Below are 18,974 nucleotides of genomic sequence, written 5' to 3'. Positions count from 1 at the left end.
CTTCTACACTTCCTGGGTCCGTATGCCTCTATTCCCATCCTATTCATGTATTTGTCAAGATGCCCCTTAAATGTCACTATCGTCCCTGCTTCCACCACCTCCTCCGGCAGCGAGTTCCAGGCACCCACTACCCTCTGTGTAAAAATACTTGCCTCGTACATCTACTCTAAACCTTGCCCCTCTCACCTTAAACAGTGAATGGTAGAACCCTCGTAGTCCCCCTAGTAATTGACCCCTCTACCCTGGGGAAAAGCCTCTGACTATCCACTCTGTCTATGCCCCTCATAATTTTGTAGACCTCTATCAGGTCACCCCTCAACCTCCGTCGTTCCAGTGAGAACAAACCAAGTTTATTCAACCGCTCCTCATAGCTAATGCCCTCCATACCAGGTAACATTCTGGTAAATCTCTTCTGCACCCTCTCTAAAGCCTCCACATCCTTCTGGTAGTGTGGCGACCAGAATTGAACACTATACTCCAAGTGTGGCCTAACTAAGGTTCTATACAGCTGCAACATGATTTGCCAATTCTTATACTCAATGCCCCGGCCAATGAAGGCAAGCATGCCGTATGCCTTCTTGACTACCTTTTCCACCTGTGTTGCCCCTTTCAATGACCTGTAGACCTGTACTCCTAGATCTCTCTGACTTTCAATACTCGAGGGTTCTACCATTCACTGTATATTCCCTACCTGCATTAGACCTTCCAAAATGCATTACCTCACATTTGTCCAGATTAAACTCCATCTGCCATCTCTCCGCCCAAGTCTCCAAACAATCTAAATCCTGCTGTATCCTCTGACAGTCCTCATCGCTATCCGCAATTCCACCAACCTTTGTGTCGTCTGCAAACTTCAAACTTACTAATCAGACCAGTTACATTTTCCTCCAAATCATTTATATATACTACAAACAGCAAAGGTCCCAGCACTGATCCCTGCGGGACACCACTGGTCACAGCCCTCCAATTAGAAAAGCATCCTTTCATTGCTATTCTCTGCCTTCTATGACCTAGCCAGTTCTGTATCCAACTTGCCAGCTCACCCCTGATCCCGTGTGACTTCACCTTTTGTACTAGTCTACCATGAGGGACCTTGTCAAAGGCCTTACTGAAGTCTATATAGACAACATCCACTGCCCTACCTGCATCAATCATCTTTGTGATCTCCTCGAAAAACTCTATCAAGTTAGTGAGACACGACCTCCCCTTCACAAAACCATGCTGCCTCACACTAATATGTCCATTTGCTTCCAAATGGGAGTAGATCCTGTCTCGAAGAATTCTCTCTGTTAATTCCCCTATCACTGAAGTAAGGCTCACCGGCCTGTAGTTCCCTGGATTATCCTTGCTACCCTTCTTACAGAGGAACAATATTGGTTATTCTCCAGTCCTCCGGGACATCACCTGAAGACAGTGAGAATCCAAAGATTTCTGTCAAGGCCTCAGCAATTTCCTCTCCAGCCTCCTTCAGTATTCTGGGGTAGATCCCATCAGGCCCTGGGGACATATCTACCTTAATATTTTTTAAGACGTCCAACACCTTGGGCGAAATTCTCCGACCCCCCGCCGGGTCGGAGAATCGCCGGGGGCTGGCGTGAATCCCGCCCCCACCGTTTGCCGAAGTCTCCGGCACCGGATATTCGGCGGGGGCGGGAATCGCGCCGTGCCGATTGGCGGGCCCCCCCCCGCTCGATTCTCCGGCCCGGATGGGCCGAAGTCCCGCCGCTAAAATGCCTGTCCCGCCGGCGTAAATTGAACCACCTACCTTACCGGCGGGACAAGGCAGCGTGGGCGGGCTCCGGGGTCCTGGGGGGGGCGATCTGGCCCCGGGGGGGTGCCCCCACGGTGGCCTAGCCTGCGATTGGGGCCCACCGATCCGCGGGCGGGCCTGTGCCGTGGGGGCACTCTTTCCCTTCCGCCTCCGCCATGGTCTCCGCCATGGCGGAGGCGGAAGAGACTCCCTCCACTGCGCAAGCATGGGAAACTGTCAGCGCCCGCTGACACTCCCGCGCATGCGCCGCCCGGAGATGTCATTTCCGCGCCAGCTGGCGGGGCACCAAAGGCCTTTTCCGCCAGCTGGCGGGGCGGAAATTCCTCCGGCGCCGACCTAGCCCCTCAATGTTGGGGCCCGGCCCCCAAAGATGCGGAACATTCCGCACCTTTGGGGCGGCGCGATGCCTGTCTGATTTGCGCCGTTTTGGGTGCCAGTCGGTGGACATCGCGCCGTTTCCGGAGAATTTCGCCCCATTTTACCCATGGAAACCACTTCCAACCTGGTCCTCAAAATGTTTGTGTACAGACCTTAAAGTTATATATTACAAACTTAAGTTACATCATGCTTAACAGGGAACTGATTTAGTATACCAATGAAGATTACATCTGCATACTCCCCAGTCTTATAACAAATGTTCCCTCACTGCACAAAAAAAAAAATTGTCGTTAGCCCTGGCATCATTATCTGACTCGGGTAGCTAGCAAACAGCTCTATAGATATGTTCACTGTTTCAGTTAATCCAGTAAGAAGTCTTACAATACCAGGTTAAAATCCACAGGTTTGTTTCGAATCACTAGTTTTTCGAGCGCAGCTCCTTCAGGACTTTAACCTGGTGTTGTAAGACTGTTTACTGTGCCCACTCCAGTTAAATGCCGGTATCGCCACATCAATTCATAGAATCATAGAATTTACAGTGCAGAAGGAGGCCATTCGGCCCATCAAGTCTGCACTGGCCCTTGGAAAGAACACCCTACCCAGCCCACACCTTCACCCTATCCCGGTAACCCAGTGACCCCACCCAACCTTTTTGGACACAAAGGGCAATTTAGCATGGCCAATCCACCTAACCTGCACATCTTTGGACTGTGGGAGGAAACCGCAGCACCCGGAGGAAACCCACGCAGACACATGGAGAACGTGCAGACTCCGCATAGACAGTGACCCAAGCTGGGAATCGAACCTGGGACCCTGGAGCTGTGAAGCAACTGTGCTAACCACCATGCTACCGTGCTCTAGCTTTCCAGGCAGCTCTGTTTAGGAATTGCCCTTCTTCAGGGCATTGGCGTATAGCTGCCCAATGTGCTGGGGCAGTAGATGGCCAATACAAGTACCCCATTAATTTTTTCCAATTAAGGGGCAATTTAGCGTAGCCAATCCACCTATCCTATACATCGTTTTTGGGCCGTGGGGGCGAAACCCACGCAATCCCGGGGAGAATGTACAAACTCCACAGACAGTGACCCAGAGTCGGGATCGAACCTGGGGCCTCGGTGCCGTGAGGCAGCAGTGCTAACCACTGCGCCACCGTGCTGCCCCTAGTGAATGGCTAATACAGTACTAATATTTTTGCAGGTGTAGAATATGCTTTGTGGAATATCCAATTTCACAAAGAATTGATATTCAGCTTGATTCAAAAATGAGTTCACCAGGGAAACACACCTTCATGCAATTTGTATATATCCAAATCCCAATCATAAACAACTCCACCTCCAACTATCACTAACATAATTGACTTTTCCTGAATATTTGAAATCCATATTGCGCTCAAGCCCACTAATTGTTGGCAGTGTTCATTCATGATCCTTGACACAATTTAATTGATCCTGAGGAAGGATAAACACATGAACGTAACAGTCTGTACCTATGCTTTCCTCAATCCTAGTTCCAGAAACATATGTAAAGCGCACCAGCATTAAACAGCATAGCGGCGCTGGCATAATGAGGCCATGGTACACTTTTCAGGTACTTTCTAACAGTAGTTTTTTGACCACATAGGGCCATACCAAGAAAGCGTTTCCAGGTATCTATTCTGTTATTCTGATTGTAGGACAATATTAGTGATTTTTTAAAAAGCTGCTGTTGTATTTCCTTCGGCACACCATCTTAGAAATTTAACAGATCTGCAGCACGGCGGCACAGTGGTTAGCACTGATGCCTCACGGCGCCGAGGTCCCAGGTTCGATCCCGGCCCTGGGTCACTGTCCGTGTGGAGTTTGCATTCTCCCCATGTTTACTTGGGGTTTGCCCCCACAACCTAAAGATGTGCAGGGTAGGTGGATTGGCCACACTACATTGTCCCTTAATTGGAAAAAATGAATTGCGTACTCTAAAAAAAATGTTTTAATAAAAGAAATCCAACAGATCTACTAGTAATTCTGAAGCATATGCAACTTTGTTAAGAACACATAAAAAGATGTTTGTTGAAAGATAGTTATTGAGTAGATAATTGAAGTGCATTTATTAAAAGGTATCTGATGGAGCTAAACATGGAAGATTAATTAACGTAGTGCAAAGAGCTGGAACAGGCCTTATTTGTAATCCTTTCTAGGAATGGGCACAGTTAAACTTAACAGGTTAACACAATGGGCAAGTTTCTGAAGATGACCCAGACAAGGATGTCTGGTTACTTAATCCTTTGAACATACAGTCAACATCCCGGAGGAGAATCAGTCTGGATTGCTTGGAAATTGGGTTTTATCATTGGAACGCAACATACTATATGTCTGTGAAATAGCACTGTCCGCACCAGAAAATCATTTTCTGAGAAGATAAACCACAAATTTGATTGAAAATTTTAAAAAGTGACTAATGGGAAGTAGCAGGATGCAAAACAACAGTAGAGAAATTAAAGAAACAGTTATCAGTTGGGAGGTCAAACAACAAATCATCATTGGCATTACAAGGTACACAGGAATGAATCGTGAGTTATTAGCACCATCTTGTGGCAACAGTAAGGTGGGACTGTTGAATTTTCAAACAAAGGAAAATGTCACGTGTAAATGTTGACCTTAATGAATACTTCAAAATATATACACATGCCTGCCCTGCGATGGATAGAGATTAGAATTCTGAAACTTGACACAAGTGAATACTGGTTTACAGCTTTCCAGCTGTCAGCTGACAGCAACATTAAGCTACACTGGGAAAAAAGCTAAATATTTTACAGGCCAATACATATCAGTGAATCATTTGAGTGGGAACTAAATAAGGGTCTGCAACAGCAGGCTCATAAAGAAGATATTACTTTCTGAACCTTGAGTGATTAGCTTGAACTCCCCCTTAGCATGAAAAATCCTGGTAAAGCTGCAATTATATGGTTTCAAAACTTGAATTGATTTTAAATAAACTGATTACACCACTCAAATTACCGACACCATGTTCTCAATACACCTTTGCAATAATTGTGGTTAATACAAATTTTACCAGAGATTTAGTGGGCTCCCTGCTGAGCTACATGGAGTTTGATGGGGCCAGCTTAGATTCCCAATATCTATTTTACAGTTCAGCTAAGGATGAATTGTTACTTGTGGAAGGTAGCACCGATTGTCCACAGAACTATAACTTGGAACAAGTCGCTGCTTTTGTGGCTGTGATAAATTAGTAAAAGGAAATGTAAGTGTTCCCACATGATCTTAACACACAATTCTTCTGTGACTCCTCCCCTTCAACATCTTTTATCGAGTCCTCAAGAGAAGGCAAACACTTTTTTTTTAACAGGAAACCCAAGAGGCCATTCATGGGCTACTGCCCAGTGGTCACAGTCTTTGCAGATAACAACAACTACTTATTTTGTATGTTTGTCAATATCCAAATGGTCCCATGTCCTGGCACTTAGATACGCCAATTTGTGACCTACAGTCCACTCCTGACTATTCATCTTGGCCCTGCTGACAGCATCCTTGTAAACATTCAGCACATGGTATGGTAGTGAACAAATGCTTTCTGGATTGCAAAGGCACTAATCCACAATAATGATTAATGTTCAAGCAAAGTAGTTTCATTCCATCCCATTCAATTATATACTCGACTGTTGCCATATTGTCTGTACTGACCCTCACTATTGAATGGGTGCAGCTAGCCACACGCTGTCAAGCCCTTAGACGGCTTTGATGCCTACTCAACAACTTGCACAAAATGGAATGGTGGTTGGTGAACATTCCTGACAGAGACCACCTTTCTTTTTTTTTATAAATGTCAGGTGGGAGAATATGACAATACATAACCACAAGTTAAAGTGATTTATTTAATCCAGTTTTATTTTAAATTATTGTGCTGATAAAATAAATTGGTTTCCACACATCAAGCATCGTTATGCAGTGACAATCTTTACTGTCCGTACAACTTGACCAAACTTCAAGTAGGAACGCAGGGGGCAGCACGGTGGTGCAATGGTTAGCATTGCTACCTCACGGCGCCGAGGTCCCAGGTTCGATCCCGGCCCTGGGTCACTGTCCATGTGGAGTTTGCACATTCTCCCGTGTTTGTGTGGGTTTCGCTCCCACAACGCAAAGATGTGATTCGGTGGATTGGCCACGCTAAATTGCCCCTTAATTGGAAAAAATGAATTGAGTACTCTAAATTTATTTTTTTTAAAGTAGGAAGGCACAAGTCTGATTTCTTGCTGGTGACAACTCGCCATATACAAGCACCAATGGGAATCCAGATACTTCCTCTTTTCAAAGTTTCGGCTGCTGTCACGACAGCAGCTTTAGTTTCAAAGCAACACATACAAGTCAGGAAGTAGTTGCTTACACATCCATGGGTTATCAGACAGGTCTCGGGCTTTTGTAACACTGGAATGTCAGCTTTGAAGAACCTCAGACTCTGTTCTAGCAATTATTGAGAATTACCTTACTCTGAAGTGACCAAATATTTAATTTAGTACCATTAGAGGTTGATTGTAAGACAACTGATACTTTGAACTCTATACCAGATTTTTAAAAGTTACCTGCTATCTGTTGGGCTGTGGAATCCTCAGACACCGGAACAGGCACGTCTATTCTTATCTCCGGTTGCTTTTCAGGTAATTGAACAGAAACATTGGTTGGTGTAGATTTTGCCTCAACATAGGCCACAAGTCCTGCTGGGGAGGGCTTTGAATTGTGGAAGAGACTAGCCCAGGATTTGGCTGGCAAAGGAGCAGATGCTGTAGAAGGGGCTACGGCTGTCTGCTCTGGCTCAACTGCATATACATCCTCTGGTTTATCTTGTTCGCATTCTGTGGCATCAATATGTAATCCTTCCCCATCAGAAGTACTAGGAAGTGTTACAGCACTATCGCCAGAAGATTCCAGTGTTTGTCCACTGTCACTTTTAACATCCACAGTAATATCTGTGCCTGCATTTGATTGTGCAATAGCTGTCCTTACTGGGCTACTCCTTCCAGTCTCAGAGAGATCAGGCTGTTCAGAGGAATTAACCTCATTGTCAGCCTCAGTGCTAGCCTTAAGCTCAAACCCAGGCTGCTCAGCAGTCCTGGCCTCATCTAGAGCACTAGAGACTGTATTATTACAGAACGCTCCACTAATGAAGTCCTCATCATTCTCAGGGCTATCACAAGTCCTCTGATTAGCCTTTGAAGAAATAGCTCCATGAGATTCAGGAATCTCTTTCTGGCCAAGTAATTCAACCTCTTCTGGGCTTATAGCATTTAGCCCCGAGTTTAACACATGTCCATTAACAAGGCCCAAAGTTTCAGAGGGACCGCCAGCATCACTCACACCTTCCTGATAGCGATAATATCCAGGTGGTCGTTTCTTCTTGTTTCTCCTTTCCCTTGGGCCTTGCCCTCGGTAGACAAGATCATCATTCCCTTGGCAATTGCCGCTGTCCAGAGAAATATTACCCTCTCCAAATTGGCAGTCAATGGAGCTATAGGCAGCTTCTTCCGACAAGTTGTCTAAAGATTTCTGTACAGGTTGGTATCCCAGTATAAATTCTGGTGCCTGTGGATTCAGCGTACTGGAGACTTTGTAAACATTACCCTGTAATCCAGGTGGTTCCGTCTCATTTTCTTCGGCATCTGAATCATTTCGGTCTCCTATTTCAATGACAAAACAAAAATTAGCTGCAATGTTCATGCCCTATAAACTGCTCCACATTAAATGTTAAACTTCCCTTTCTCCCAAAAAGCCATTACGATAGTGTACAAAAATATATATTTGATCACTAAGGCTAAAAAAACAATGATGTGTTATGAACTTTATGAACAAGCATCAAGTCTACAAACATTTCCTCTGCAATGGTTTAAACAGTTTTACCTTTGGGAGTTAAGTTGAAATCACATGACAATGTCAAGAGGTCAAGGCTGATGACATATTTACCAAACAGCCAAAAGTAATAAAATATATATTTTGAAAATTTTATTTGTTCCAAAATTATCCTGTGTTTGTTCTGGATCACAATATGAACAGCCATGATCATGATAAATGGAGGAGCAGGCTCGAAGGGCCAAAAGGCTTCCTCCTGATCCTATCTTCTATGTATGTATCTATGAAAAGACCAGCCAATGCAAGCGAATAAATCAAAGCTTCTAGTAACTGCAGGTGAAAAGGCTTACTCGAGTGATTATTTTTTTTTATATATACATATGACAGTGGAATTTGTTTGCACCAAAATAAATCAAACATCTATGAAACAAGATTGCTCCACAAAAGAACTGATGAATTTTAATTATATTTATTTGATTTGCAAAAGTTAATTTTACATTGACCTTTACTCTAGCCCAAGATCCTTCCAGATTATCAAGCTCAATGGAATATTAGCAAATACATTGAAAGCAAACACTTACCTACTGACTGACTGCCATGCAAGACTTTATCATTATATGGGGGAAGCTGTGCCAAATAGAAAACAGAAGTTTTGTATTACACTGTAAACATAATAAAGAACCACTAAGATTATGCTTCACCATGTTATTGTTATGAGTGATACAATTGAGCGAAAACACAAACAATTCAGTTCAGAATCCTGTGACTGAAATGTGCCAGATTAAGATCATTTCCATCAGGCAGCACTATACAATATCAAAATTCCTCACATCTTTACAGAATACACTACTTTTAGAATGCAGTGAATTACTCAAAGAAAGGACAAACTTCACACCGCTGTCTTTATACTGCTCCTTCATTAATGATGGGTGCACAGATGGGTGCCAGTGTTGGGGAAAAAACAGAAGCTGCCCCCGAGAGGCTTTGGCCTCTTTTCAATGCTTTTTGTTTTACAAAAAGCTCCGCAGTTATAACTATACGGTGATTAAATATATTCAAGAACTGTTCAAAATCAGAAGTTGATTGCGTTGTCACAGAATGCTTACAGTGCAGGAGGCCATTCAGCCCACTCACTCTGCACCAACTCTCCAAAAGAGCACTCTACCCAGATCCACTCCTCGAGCCACCCCATCCTCTGCCTACAACCTAACCTGCACATCCCTGGACACGAAGGAGCAATTTAGCATGGCCAATCACCTAACCAGCACATCTTTGGACTGTGGGATGAAACCCACACAGACACAGGAAGAACATGCGAACTCCAGTCAGCCAAAGCTAGAATTGAACCCAGGTCCTTGGTGGTGTGAGGCAGCAGTGCTAACCACTGTGCCACCGATTGAAGATGACATGAGCACATAAATGAGCATGTCTCAAGTTCTGCTGACTACAGTGGCCCACTCCAACGTGGTAATACACACCACTTTTTGTCTGTTGTCATTGAAAGACTTTTTTTTTTACTCATGCTTTATCTGATGTAATCAACTCATGTGAAGGATCCCTAGCTGACATAAGTAAAAATCTACAAAGTTTTCCTCAATTAGCATGCTTACCTCAACAGAGCTGCGCGATGTTACAAAGAATTGATTGAATTCATCAGGGCTGAACTCCCCAAAGATATACTGAAAGAAAAGGGAAAAACATTGATGTCATTAAATTAGACTGCAAACATACTCTCTGAAACAGTGGTGGGCAATCTGCAGCCCAGGGGGTCACATGTGGCCCATCAGGGATCAGAGTGCAGCCCACGAGACATTTTGTTGACCGTTGCCCACGCGCAGGGTTGTCACATTCTGCTGGTTTCCATCCGTGTAGCTTTTTTCCTATCGGTATGACTGAAGTAATACACACATAGCGCAAGGGCAAATGAAGTGAGATGCATACTGATTACACTCAACATTGACTTTGATAGCCGTGCACACCCTGTGCATTCAATCAAGCGTAACTATTTGACTTAACCACTTGAAGTTGATGACAATTCTCCATAGAATCTCTACAGTGCAGGAGACTATTCAGCCCATCAAGTCCGCACTGACTCTATGAAAGAGCACTCTACCTAGGCCTTCTCCCTCACCCCATCCCTGTAACCCTGCACAGTGAGCATAGCCAAAACACCTAACCTACATATCTGTGGACTGTTCTATTAATATATGATTCAGCATTTTCTATAACTTATGAAATATTCAGTGTGTATTAAGTGTATTCAATCTTATCCAAGGGTTATGGTTAGTGAACATGCCTGATTTCAATCTTGCGGCCCAGAGATGAAGGAGGGCCACTCATCTGGCCCACTCACTAGCTTGCATTGCCCATCACCGCTTTAAAACCTGGGAGTAAATGATCTATTTATTGTTCACCTTGGTACAATTACCTAGAATACCAGCCAATGCCTCTCATTAGATCTTTGTATGTATTCACTGATGAATGTATAATCATGCAGGAGTCATTAGGACTGTACAAAGCAGTCAAGTTCCTGCATTCTCACTAAATGCTGAGAGAGAAAACATTTGCACCATCAATCTAGGTGAATATAGGTTATTTATACTATCTTAGCAGTTTAAGCCTACAAAGGATTGGTAGAGAAGTGTATTGATGCTAATTGTTTATTCATCTACGGAATGTGGCCATCGCTGGCTGGGCCAGCGCTTACTGCCCATCCCCAATTGCCCTTGAGAAGCGGGTGGAGAGTTGCCTTCCTGAAACGCTGCAATCTGTGTGGTGTGGATACACATACAGTGCTGTTAGGGAATGAGTTCTAGGATTTTGACCCAGCGAGGGTGGGTGAAAGATGGTGTGTGATCTGGGAGGTGGTTGTGTTCCCATGTATCTGCTGCCCTTGTCCTTCTCGATGGCAGTGGTTTGGAAGGTGCTGCCGAAGGAACTTTGGGGAGCTCCTGCAGTGCACGTTGTAGATGGGACTCACTGCTGCTACTGGGTATTGGTGGCAGAAGGAGTGAATGTTTGTGAATGGGGTGCCAATCATGCAGGCTGCTTTGTCCTGGATGGTGTTGAGCTTCGAGTGTAGTTGGAGCTGAACTCACCCAGGGAAGTGGAGAGTACTCCATCACATGCCTGACTTGAGTCTTGGGAGTCAGGAGGCAAGTTACTCGCCAAAGGACACCTAGCCTCTGAAGTAGGCCACAGTATTTATATGGCTAGTCCAGTTCAATCAAACACTGATGCCAGAAATATAATTAAGCTTTTAGAATATGTATTTTATTCCAGATTCCAAGAGACCATCAATAACTTGCATTCACATAGGATATTTTAGTCTGCTGAAGGGGCATTGATGCTAAATAGACAGGTTTTCACACTGAGCTGCAAGAAATATCAATAATAATAATCTTTAGTGTCACAAGTAAGCTTACATTAACATTGCAATGAAGTTATTGTGAAAATCCCCTAGTCGCCACACTAATGCATCTGTTCGGGTACACGGAGGGAGAATTCAGAATGTCTAATTCACCAAACAAACAATCGATGATCAAAAGCTTGGTCAAAAAGAAAAACAAGCAAGGGTTTTTGGTCTAAATCCTAACCAACTCCTCCTGTTGGACATTTGAACTTGTGGAACTATAGCACAGCAAAAAGGTTTTCAGATGAGAGTGCAAAACCTAGGAAAGGTTCATTCCAAGGGGAAAAAAAGACTTAAAAATTTTTTTTAAAAGGGGTTGACAGAATGCTTGCAAGGAAATGGATTTTAGAAAATTAGCAAGAGTGAGAATTCAGTTAAACCTATTGAATCAGTTACCATGCAAGGCCATTGAAGCAAACTGTAAAATGTTAAGAACTAAATAGGTTATAGCACAAAGAAGAGATTATATGGTGAAATTAGTTGATTTAAAAAATAAAAAAAATTTAGAATACCCAATTCTTTTTTTTCCCCAATTAAGGGGCAATTTTAGTATGACCAATTCACCGACCAGGCAAATCTTTGGTTTGTGGGGGCGAGATCCACAGACATGGGGAGAATGTGCAAACACCACACGGACAGTGACCCGGGCCGGGACCAAACCCGGGTCTGCGGCGCCTTGAGGCAGCAGTGCTAACCACTGTGCCACCGTGCTGCCCGTGAAAACAGGTGATCTTATGTAAGTCAATACAAACAGAATCTTATTAAAATGTCTTCTGGACCGGGCAGCACAGTGGCGCAGTGGTTAGCACTGTTGCCTCACGGCACCGAGGACCCGGGTTCGATCCCAGCCCCAGGTTACTGCCAGTGTGAAGTTTGCACATTCCCGCCGTGTCTATGTGGGTCTCACCCCACAATCCAAAAAGATGCGCAGGGTAGGTGAATTGGCAATGCTAAATTGCCTCTCAATTGGAAAATAGAATTGGGTACTCTAAATTTATATTTAAAAAATGTCTTCTGGAAATGAATGCGAAGCCATTTTCACTTAAAAGGTCAACATTGCTTTCCCCAGTAGCTCATTAAATTTACCAGCAAGGAAATAAGCAATGCAGGTCAGGATGTTTGCAGATGGGATACTCAGTCAATGCTGAATCAATGATAGGCAGTGTGAGCACTTCTCAACCTCTCCAGATTAGCAATGCGGATAGAGTGCAAGGAACTCACCCAATAACTTGGATGCACAAGGTTGTTGCCAAAAAATAATAATAATAATAATTCTTCATACAGTTAATAGTTGACCAGAACTCCATCACAACCTATGGGTTTGGCTACCTATGGGCACTATTAGTCAGCATCTGTACCTGTGAAACCACACTTTGGTACGTATTCAATGCTTTTTGGAGGGTAGGAAAAGAGAAAATTAAACTGAAGAAAAATGGCAAGAGAAAATAATTGCTTTATTTGTCCAACAACTGTCATTAGAGATTCCCAAGTAAACAAATATTGAACTGGGGCAAAATTAAGACACAAAATATTCCATCAGCTTCTGATGGTTGAAACATGTGCTGCACAGACCTATGGTGAATGGATTTTTACCTCTACCTCTGTCCAAGGTTGCCATCCGTTTGCCTGTAAATAATATCTCAAAAGCTAACGGATGGATCTCACGAAACTTTGTAAACATATAGGATATGGCCCAAGGAAGAACTGATTATTTTTTGCTCGTGACATGGATAGATCATGGAATATTTTTAAAGGATACGTTAACACTGACCGGTAGGGTGAATTGACATTTTTAAAGAACATTACAGTGGTTTCATTTAGAATTTTGAGAATTGTTTCAGTTGCTGTAGTGGAATGTGTCATAGTTGTCAAAATGTGAGAACTTTGAGCAGGTTGTTGGATCTGGATTTGCTTAAAGAAGAAGTGCATAAATGTTAATATGTAGCTGAACCTGGAGTTAACAGCACTTGTTCAAACGGATTTCAAAACAACCGACAAAACCCTCTTTTGCAACTTTAGTTTAGCTCAAATCTGCAAAAGCAGAAGCTTCTAAATAAAAATTGTACTCCAAATGTACAACGCACACCTGAATTTGTATGAATTGGAAAGTAGTCCTATACAAATTCTCCCCAGAAATAAAAATACCAAAATGATCCAAAACACAAAAATCAAATTGATATAATTATTTTCTATTTCATGATTCAAAGTTGAAAAATTCACCAAAGAATTCTAAAAAAGCAATTCATCTCAATAAAAAAACAAATATTTTCATTATGCAACAACCAATGGGAAACCTTAATAATTTATGTTTAATGCATGACTATAGCACAATTGCTTCACAGCTCCAGGGTCCCAGGTTCGATTCCGGCTTGGGTCACCGTCTGTGCGGAGTCTGCACATCCTCCCAGTGTGTGCGTGGGTTTCCTGTGGGTGCTCCGGTTTCCTCCCACAGTCCAAAGATGTGCAGGTTAGGTGGATTGGCCATGATAAATTGCCCTTAGTGTCCAAAATTGCCCTTAGTGTTGGGTGGGGTTACTGGGTAATGGGGATAGGGTGGGTGGTGTTGACCTTGGGTAGGGTGCTCTTTCCAAGAGCCGGTGCAGACTCGATGGGCCGAATGGCCTCCTTCTGCACTGTAAATTCTATGATAATCTATGATAATCACTGCACACCGTTCGAAATAAAGTTCAGAATTATCCTTAAACGCATGTGTGTATATTTCTCCAAATACTCAAACCTCATTCTGCCACATGACTTCAGCCGACTATCCAAGAGGTGGAAGTGGTTTTTATTCTTTATAAAATTGGGAAACCTCAATATCATATGTTTAATGCATGACTATAGATACACAGGATCTGTCTAACTAGATTTAAGATTGAAATAACTATTTCTTAGTAAACTATCTGCAGATTAGCCATGACGGAGAAACTTTGTTTGAAGGTTATCAGATGACCTAGGTCAGTGTATTAATAAATATGCACGACATGACTGAAGTGATGAACAATTCAAGTAATTCAATACAGATCTGCAATGTTGTTAAAATTTGGTTAATTGAGTGATCTATATTCAGGAGCCTATTGATCTGAAATATATCTTGCATCCTTTCTTCATTATCAAACACAGTTTCAGTTGATTCAAAAGGTCCAGTTCAACTCTGCAGATGGCTGGAAATTTAACTCATTTGTACAACTATTGCAATGAGGTTTATGAAGTCTTTCAAATTAAAAAGTGTAAAAAGTGTAAGAATGGCGGCACAGTGGTTAGCACTGCTGCCTCACGGCACCCAAGACCTGAGTTTGATCCTGGCCCCGGGTCACTGTGGAGTTTGCACATTCTCCCTGTGTGTCGTAGACCCAAGTCGAGGAACAAGAACAGGGATCTGAACACGGTCCTATTGTGAAGTTAAAAAGTCGAGGAAAAGGCATCTAAGTAAAGAGAGAAAACTGCGGGGAACAGAATTACAACAAAGCGGGCTTGCGAGTAACCAGAAAATGAGAGGAACAAAGAACAGTATAACACAAAAACAGGCCATTCGGCCCTCCAAGCCTGCGTCACACACGTGTCCTATCTAGACCAACTGCCTATATCCTTCTATGCCCCGCCTGTTCATGTGCCTATCCAGATAGGTTTGAAAGGTCACTAACGTATCTGCCTCAACCACCTCACTTGGCAGTGCATTCCAGGCCACCACCACCGTCGTGTAAAAAATTTCCCCTGCACATCTCCACTGAACCTAACCCCCTCACCTTGCACTTGTGCCCCCTTGCAATTGTCATTTCCGCCCTGGGAAAAAGCCTCCAACTGTCCACCCTATCTACACCCCTCATAATTTTAGAAACTTTTATCAGGTCACCCCTCAGCCTCCGTCTCTCTAGGGTTGGTTAATCTCTCCTCATAGCTTATACGTTGGGCGGGATTCTCCACTCCCACGCCGAAGTGGCAGCGCCGTCGTGAACGCCGTCGAGGTTCACGACGGCGCGGAACGGCCCCGGTCCCGACCGATTCAGGCCCTGACAATGGGCCAGGATCGGGGCCGCGTCATCTACACGCGCCAGGCCTTGTCGCCCGTGTAAAAGCGGCGCCACATAACGGGCGCCAACCCGCGCATGTGTGGTTGCCGTCCTAAGTCCGCAGAATTAGGCCACTCGGCCCATCGACTCTGCTCCGCCATTCAATCATAGCTGATATTTTTCTCATCCCCATTCTCCTGAATTCTCTCCATAACCCCATATCACCTTATTAATCAAGAAAGGATCAATATCTGTCTTAAAGACACTCAGTGAATTGGCCTCCACAGCCTTCTGTGGCAAAGAATTCCACAGATTCACCAGCCTCTGGCTGAAGGAATTCCTCCTCATCTCTGTTTTAAAGGATCGTCCCTTTAGTCTGAGATTGTGTCCTCTGGTTCTAGTTTTTCCTCCGCGTGGAAACATCCTCTCCACGTCCACTCTATTCAGGCCTCGCAGTATCCTGTAGGTTTCAATAAGACCCCCCCTCATCCTTCTAAACTCCAACGAGTACAGACCCAGAGTCCTCAACCATTGCTCAGCCTGGCCCTAGTACCATGCTCATCCCCAGTCTCTGATTCCCACCCAGCCCCCCACCACATTAGTCTAAACCCACCCAAACCATACTAGCAAATGCTTGTGACTCCTTACTACTATGGACCTGTGAAACAGTAGTGTACTACTGTCATGTCTGAATATCTCAGAAGGTGCGTGGAAGGTGAAGCTTGAATGCACATGGCGATCCAGGGGAGAGGAACATCCGAAGGAGCGGTTGAAATCCTGACGGTGGATGTCCATGAAAGTACTGTAGATTGTAGCATACAAGTTGACCGTTGAAGCCTGGAAATATCCTTCCAAAAACAGGGGTCGACTTGTATGCCATGTAGAACATAAGAACTAGGAACAGGAGTAGGCCATCTGGTCACTCGAGCCTGCTCCGCCATTTAATGAGATCATGGTTGATCATGAATTGCCAGTGTTGGCGCAGGTGTTTACCATTTTGAAGCCAGCTTCGTACTTCATTCTTTTTGCCAGAGGACCCATTTGTTTGTCATGCAAGGTCTGCTCTCTGTGGGCATGTAAACTCTTGTGCATCCTTCATGGCAACATAGCCCATATCGCTGCTTCATCCCATGTGCTGATTTATACAGTATATGCATTTCTGAGGTACATATTTGAGGTAGACACCTAATGAGTGTAGCATTTGAGCAGAAACAGGGTAGGGGGTTGACACACAAAGCGTGGACCTGATTTTGTGCCAAAAAATGGGGTCGACTTGCATGCTGCAATCTAAAGAAAGAATAAGTTCACTCCTTAACCTTTTGCCTAAAAAACCTGATTTGACTTGCGCACTCGTATATCCGGTAACTAGAGAATTACTCACTCCAAATACTGGATCTATTGGAGAAATAACAATTAAATTCATCTGGATTCAACCACAAAATTACCCACACAGGAATTACTTACTGGATCCTTCTTTAGAAAAATATCATAAATAAATGTACCTGGATGGAGCATGAACTTTACACTCAATTTCAATTTTCATTGGAAATTTCATATTTATTTAAATAATAAATAAAAATAAATAACCTTTATTGTCACAAGTAGGCTTACATTAACACTGCAATGAAGTTACTGTGAAAAGCACCTAGTCGCCACATTCCTGCGCCTGTTCGGGTACACTGAGGGAAAATTCAGAATTCTCAGCTGGTACGGGAATTGAACCCGAGCTGCTGGCCTCGTTCTGCATCACAAACCAGCTGGCTAGCCCACTGAGCTAAACCAGCCCTGCTGGTTTTTTCCCATCTCACCAGTAAAACAACGGCAACTTTACAGTTTCATCTAGACACAGAAATTGCTCAGGAATTCATTGTTGCAATCTCTCACAGCTGCACTTGAATATCCCAACACGTTCTCTCCTCTCCAGTTCAGACGAAGAGCCGAAAGGACTTAGGACATTAACTGTGCTTTCTCTCCTTACAGCTGCTGCCAGACCTGAGATTTTCAAGCATCCTGTTGTTTCAGATTCCGGCATCCACAGTATTTTGCTCCAAACTATTCAAACGCTTATCTTATGGAGAAAGAATTTTGTAACCACCCACATCAGAAGTGCTATTTATAACATACTAACATTGTATAATAGTACAATGTATCCAAAAAATCTTTCAGACAAAAGGTGTCAGAAAGCGGATGCAGCAAACGTCTAAGAAACGAAAGTCACAACGATCGGCTGCCATTTTTATTGGAGCTGCTAGCGTATTCAGTATAATATGGGAAATCTAACCTGCCTGCACTAAACTGCCTCATTCAATATCTCAGGTTCTCCAGACTAGCCAAGATAATCCAATGTGAAAGTCCTATTGTAACTATTTACGGGCAGCACGGTAGCATAGCGGTTAGTGCAATTGCTTCACAGCTCCAGGGTCCCAGGTTCGATTCCCGGCTGGGTCACTGTCTGTGCGGAGTCTGCACGTTCTCCCCGTGTGTGCGTGGGTTTCCTCCGGGTGCTCCGGTTTCCTCCCACAGTCCAAAGATGTGCAGGTTAGGTGGATTGGCCATGCTAAATTGCCCTTAGTGTTGGTTGAGTGGGGTTACTGGGTTATGGGGATAGGGTGGTGTGGGCTTGGGTAGGGTGCTCTTTCCAAGAGCCGGTGCAGACTCGATGGGCCGAATGGCCTCCTTCTGCACTGTAAATTCTATGTCTATGTAAGCCATTACCTATTGTAACCCATTTTGTCACCAAATACACAAAAAATTGGAACAAACATCAACTCAGGTAATTGACTAATAGGTGCCAAATAATCCTGTTGCTTTGCGTTAAAAAATACTTGTTTTGTTGTTTAAGTTTCAATGCAAATATAACCATACCTCGTTTCTCAAGACAACTATTCTTTCCCAATCATGAGCAAAGTGCTTGACAGGGGCAACGCTCCTGATCGCCGCGGGGGTCTTGGCCATACCTACAAGGTTTGGGTGGTAGATGGGCAAACACAGGACTGCTCAAATAGCTTGACATCATCTGGGTCAGAACAGTTAATTTGATCAGTGCCATGCAACCTGAAGTGGTATCTACTAGCTCCATCTTTGGTATATTGTGCCTGTAGCAAGTACCATCTCCAGAAAATCACCAAACAAAGATGGCCAATTTTGAGGCATGGGATATTAATGTGGAATATCAACGATAGAGAGGACAGGAGTATGAGTCCCAAAGTAGATGAAAATTCTGGATGCTTTCAGTTTACTGAAATTGGTGGATGAAATTGGTGAAAGGAATTGGTGGATGTTGAGTCTGGAGAAGGGTGTGTAGATAGCCTGGATCACATTGAGATCCAAAAAGACGAGGTGTTGGGTGTCTTGAAAAATATTAAGGTGGCTAAGTCCCCAGGGCCTGATGGGATCTACCCCAGAATACCGAAGGAGGCAAGAGAGGAAATTGCTGATGCCTTGACCAGAAATCTCACTGTCTTCAGGTGATGTCCCAGAGGACTGGAGAATAGCCAATGTTGTTCCTTTGTTTAAGAAGGGTAGCAAGGATAATCCAGAAAACTACAGGCCGATGAGCCTTACGTCAG

General features: G+C 43.8%; 1 protein-coding gene across 1 annotated transcript in view; it reads right to left on the bottom strand.

The window, feature by feature from the left end:
- The window catches only part of LOC140430427 (ubiquitin carboxyl-terminal hydrolase 10-like), a 73,062-nt gene that overhangs the window by 38,501 nt on the left and 15,587 nt on the right, over nucleotides 1-18,974 (bottom strand). The window contains exons 2-4 of the mRNA XM_072517898.1: nucleotides 9,594-9,662; nucleotides 8,565-8,610; nucleotides 6,723-7,814 (exon numbers count right to left, since the gene is read on the bottom strand). Of these exons, the coding sequence (XP_072373999.1) occupies nucleotides 6,723-7,814; nucleotides 8,565-8,610; nucleotides 9,594-9,662 (1,207 nt within the window). The remainder of the gene's footprint in view (nucleotides 1-6,722; nucleotides 7,815-8,564; nucleotides 8,611-9,593; nucleotides 9,663-18,974) is intronic.

This window comes from Scyliorhinus torazame, chromosome 10, assembly GCF_047496885.1.
Source record: "Scyliorhinus torazame isolate Kashiwa2021f chromosome 10, sScyTor2.1, whole genome shotgun sequence".
Lineage (NCBI taxonomy): Eukaryota > Metazoa > Chordata > Chondrichthyes > Carcharhiniformes > Scyliorhinidae > Scyliorhinus > Scyliorhinus torazame.
Note: the sequence above shows the minus strand (reverse complement) of the source record. Positions and strands in the feature narration are given on the sequence as shown.